Below are 4,624 nucleotides of genomic sequence, written 5' to 3'. Positions count from 1 at the left end.
AGTTTGCAAGATACACGAAAAACTGCAGGAATTACAAGATTTTCAGGGGGCTAAATTGCAAAAGCTCGGGAACAGTCCCTTGGTGGCCGACGGCTACTGTTTGCCGAATTTTCGGCGTTCTAGGGCACAGGAGATCACGAGGAGCGGGGCAAATGAAAGAGGACGATTAGGGGATTCGATTCCATACCTTACTTACCGCGGGGATGCCTCGTGGTGGCCGAATTTTGCCGGAGAAGAGGGCGGCGGCGACGCTTCTGTCCCTAGCGGCGGTGCTGGGCAGGGGCGGTGCAGGAGGAGGTGGCCAGGGGGAAGGGCGCGGCGCTCCTGATGGCGGCGGCGCTGCACAAAAGCAGGGCGCAGGGGGGCGACGGCTGTGCCAGGGCGCGAAGGGCGGCGACGCTCCTGGTGGCGCGCATGGGCATAGGGGAGGGGCCAAGGCACGCAGGGGCAGCGCGGCAGCAGGAGGAAGGGCTGGCGGCGATGCTGTAGGAGGCCCACATGAGGACACAGCTGCGCAGGGGCGGCGCCGGGGGGTCTGGCGCTCCTGGTGGTCGCGTGCAGCACCAGGGAGGGAAGCAGGCAGGTAGGGTGCACCAGGGAAGGGCGACGACTGCGCTGGGATTGGCGTAGGAATGATGTGCGGTAGCAGGGGCGCGAGTGGAGGCTAGGGCCAGCGATGCAGGGAAGGTTGCAGGGGCCGGCGGGGAACAGGGAGGAGGCGATGGAGGAGGGAGCACGAGCAGGAGGAGTTGTGGGTCTAGGGTTGTGTGCAGGATTTATAGGGGTGCGGAGGCCTGAGGTTTGGCAAGCAGGGATGAGGAGGCGCATCGAGTTAGACTCGTCCTTGAGTCCAGATTACCCACGGGAGAAAGAGATTGGGCTGACCAGCGGGCCCCACATGTTAGCGAGTAAAGATAGGAAGGAAGAGGTAAAGAAAGGAGGAAACGACCTCGCGTCGAGACTTGAGTGGCGAGCGAGTTCGGTTATGGGCCGAAACAGGTTTGGGTGGAGGCTGAACATAAAAACAGACATACTCTTTGTTATTTTTCAGCAAAAGAAACCTAGAGCCTTTCAACCTCTCATGGTCTAATTATGGGCTAAGTATACCCAATTGACGAGTAAGCCTTGCTGAGTATTAGTATACTCAGCCTTGCTAGTAATGTGGTTTTCGGGTATGTCATTCGAGGACTCAGTTGCTAGTTCTCCTTGGCCCTGCACTTTACCACCTGGCTGGTCCGTGGAATGGGATCCTTCCCTGGCCGGCAAGGTGTGGCAGAACCAACCTGAATTACACCGGCTCAAGTACGCAAGTCCTCTCTCAAGGGCTCCAATCTTACTTCAAACGGTGAAACCCCTTGGCCTGTCGGGTAACGTTCCGATAAACCACCGAAAGCAGGATCAAACAAGGTACCTCGCACGAAGGCGAGTCCAGAGATACAATTGCCATCATATTTTACATCACAGGTATTTATATTACAAGAGTTTCCAAAAGTAGCATAAGTTCTAAACTGATAGAAATTATTACAAACCAGTTTCAAGTTTCAAGTTCACGGCAGCGGAATTTAAAATACGACAACTATACATGTCGCCAGTATGGACATCATGCTAAGCCCTGGCATGACATCACTCGGTATAATCAGTGTTGGCCGGGGACGGGTCCCATTCCACGGACCAACCATCGGGAAGAGCATAGGGCCATGGCACAGGCAGAGTAGAGTCCTCAGGGGGATTACCTGGAACAAAAGTCACAATGCAAGGCTGAGTATCCTAATACTCAGCAAGGCTTACCCGTTTTATGGTATACTTAGCCATGTAACTAGACTATGAAAGCTTTAAATGGTTCTGGGTTTAGTTTTCAGCTGAAAAGCAACAAAGAGTAGATCCTTACTTTCAAATTTTAGCTTTCAGGTTCTAGTTGATTATCCATTCTAGGTAAGCAACTATAACTATTCAAGCATGGTAGAATCTTTTAAACAAACATCATCTTTGATAACCATAAAGTTGCTCTTATTACTCTATGTGGCAAAGGGATCAAGCAGTCTCAATCTCCGCGAGAAACGGACGATTCTGAATTGAATTTCACAACCTTGCAAGGGCAAACCTAACTCACACGCTTAGAACATCCAACGATTGTTCCGAAGCAACCGTTTGCCTTTCATTCCGACTCGTGGATCAGATCCACCACAAATGACTGCAGGACCATACGCACATCCAATGTGCAGGACGTACGTCTGTAGCGCGACTACATGACCGTACTCCTGGTTGCCCTACAACACGTATTCCCACACGTCGAAGCAAGCAACCAGAAAAACTAAATATGAGTGGTGGGAGGTATGTCCACTTGCCGGGCCGATTGGTTACTAGGCTTACCGCTTACCATATTTCACGGCATGTGGCTAGTACTTTTAAACGTTTAACCACCGCTACCACACATTGCGACCTTAACCAAATTCATCAACACAGACGGGGTATCATCGCAACCATGATATTTCACATAGATCCCGTCCATCATCCTTATAGTGATTACACGAATGTAAACACTACAATTCCTATAAAGCTCGCGAGTGACAGGCAATCACTCGACTTCTACCGATCCTATTAGCATAGCAGCTATTCGGACTCAAGTTCTAGTATTCAGTACATTGGTTCCTAGGAATATGCAACTAGGGTTTTCAAACAACTCCTAAGAATTTAATGCACAAGTATATATATATATATATATAAATGTAGATTGCAGTGTAAATAAAGTAGCGGGTTTATGTCCGGGGCTTGCCTTCTTGAGTGAGGCTGGGGGCAGGAGTATCAAAGTTTTCCGAACTTTGGTTCGGAGCTTCAGTTAGATTTCCGACGACGTTCCCGGGGTCTTCAGAATAACCTCCTTCTGGTTTCGGGATCAATTTGTAGTCTCCGTCGGCGAGAGTGGTTGAGTCTATATGATATGCAAAGATGTGGTTCAATGGATGCATACACTTTTATTTCACTTCATGATAAAGTTGCAATCCAAAAAAACTAACATTACATACTAACAAACAACACAATTTCCCATTACTGGGTAGTCATTTACCGGGTATTTACTAAACTACCTAGTTACATTAAGTAACATGGTTGCTTACCCTAAACATTTAAACTAACTATATTATGTAGCATGTTTGGTTATCTTAAACAATCAAACTAATTACACTTAACAACTTTATTTATTTGACTAACTAATTACTTTTAATAACCTTAGGTTATTACTTAATTATGGACTTACTTTGATTAATTAAACAAACCCTAAGTTAGGAATATAACATTACTATATCAAGTTCTATTTATTCTGGCTGTTCTACATATGATTATAGATTGAAAATTTGTGGACATGCCATACTACTCAAAGGAATCATTCTAATTTATTTTCATAATTTTTCATGAACTAAAACTATTGTTCATGAATTTCCTTTGAATCTAAGCTTAAATTCATTACTAAAGCTACATTAGGGTGTTGACTCTCAAACTTTTATCTTGGATTATACATACTGAAACAAAGCTAAAGTAAAATTTTCAGTTATAAACATGAAGAGGTGCATCTGAAATTAAATCATGAAACTTTTACCAACATAAAGCAAAGTTATCTAAACATCATAGCTAGAGGGCTGTTCTGAGTCTCCAAAATTTACACATAACTACTTATAGCATACACATCTCATGTTTCAATTTTGAGCCTTAGCACTGCTATGGATAAAAAGATCTACTTAAAGTACCCATTATTTACTAATTAAATGACAGCACAAAATACACATATTCATCTCATGATCATAATACAAAAGTTGTAGTATTTAACACAAGGATTCAAACCCAACTGGTTTGATATTTTTATGAATTTTATACAATTTTCTACACATTTTAGAAGTTTACTGATTTGAATTTGGGGGGGGCTCTATAATTTTGCAGGAATACCCTTGGAGCTTTTAAAATCGATTCAAATAGGCCCTTGGCCGGAGGAGGAAGGGGAATAGAGGAAAGGCGGCCGTGTTCTGGCGGAGAGGGCCACCGGCGGTGAGGTCCGAGGGGAGGAGAAGTTCCAGAAGCTCACGGCGGTTCGATTGGGCTACTTGTCGAGGGCAGGGATCGCCGGAAAAGGGGATCTCCACGGGAGCCCGAAGCTGCGGCGGAGGAGTCAATGGCGACAGCGGTGCTCCGGCGATCAACGTCAGTGAAGGACCTGCGTGTGAGCTTCAGTGAGTCATGGAGGATGTACTGATGCAGTCAATTGGGAACACAAGCTACGGAATAGGGACGACCGGCGGAGACAGTGACAAGGGCGGCGGAGGAAAACGCCGGCGAGCGTCGGGAAGCCAATGTGGTGCATGAGGGGACTGATTGAGTGGTCGTAGAGCTTCACGGGGTCAAAAGGAAGCTAGCTGAGGGGTTGTCGTGGTGCGGGGAGGGCTGGGGTGAGCTGCCCACGACGGCCAGTGGGTCGCCAGAGTGGAGGAAGGGGGCAGCGGTGGTTTTCGGGGCTCGGGGTGTGCGCGGCAAGGGAAAGGGAGGGGAATGGGTTGAGTACTATCTGCTGGTGCTGCTGGGCAGAAGAGGGAGGGAAAAAGAGCAGGCGCGGGCGCGGGGCACGGCGGCTGCGAGGTGG

At 47.5% G+C, this 4,624-nt stretch overlaps 1 protein-coding gene across 1 annotated transcript; it reads left to right on the top strand.

The window, feature by feature from the left end:
• The first annotated feature begins 203 nt into the window (after positions 1-203).
• Positions 204-587, top strand: LOC112878690 (glycine-rich cell wall structural protein 1.0-like). Its single transcript, XM_025942913.1, has one exon. It carries the CDS (start codon positions 204-206, stop codon positions 585-587), a length of 384 nt encoding a protein of 127 aa, XP_025798698.1.
• The last annotated feature ends 4,037 nt before the right edge of the window (positions 588-4,624 follow it).

This window comes from Panicum hallii, unplaced genomic scaffold (assembly GCF_002211085.1).
Source record: "Panicum hallii strain FIL2 unplaced genomic scaffold, PHallii_v3.1 scaffold_387, whole genome shotgun sequence".
Lineage (NCBI taxonomy): Eukaryota > Viridiplantae > Streptophyta > Magnoliopsida > Poales > Poaceae > Panicum > Panicum hallii.
Note: the sequence above shows the minus strand (reverse complement) of the source record. Positions and strands in the feature narration are given on the sequence as shown.

Bases quoted from the DNA above. Each gene is read 5' to 3' on its own strand.
- LOC112878690 (XM_025942913.1), top strand. From the start codon at position 204: ATGCCTCGTGGTGGCCGAATTTTGCCGGAGAAGAGGGCGGCGGCGACG.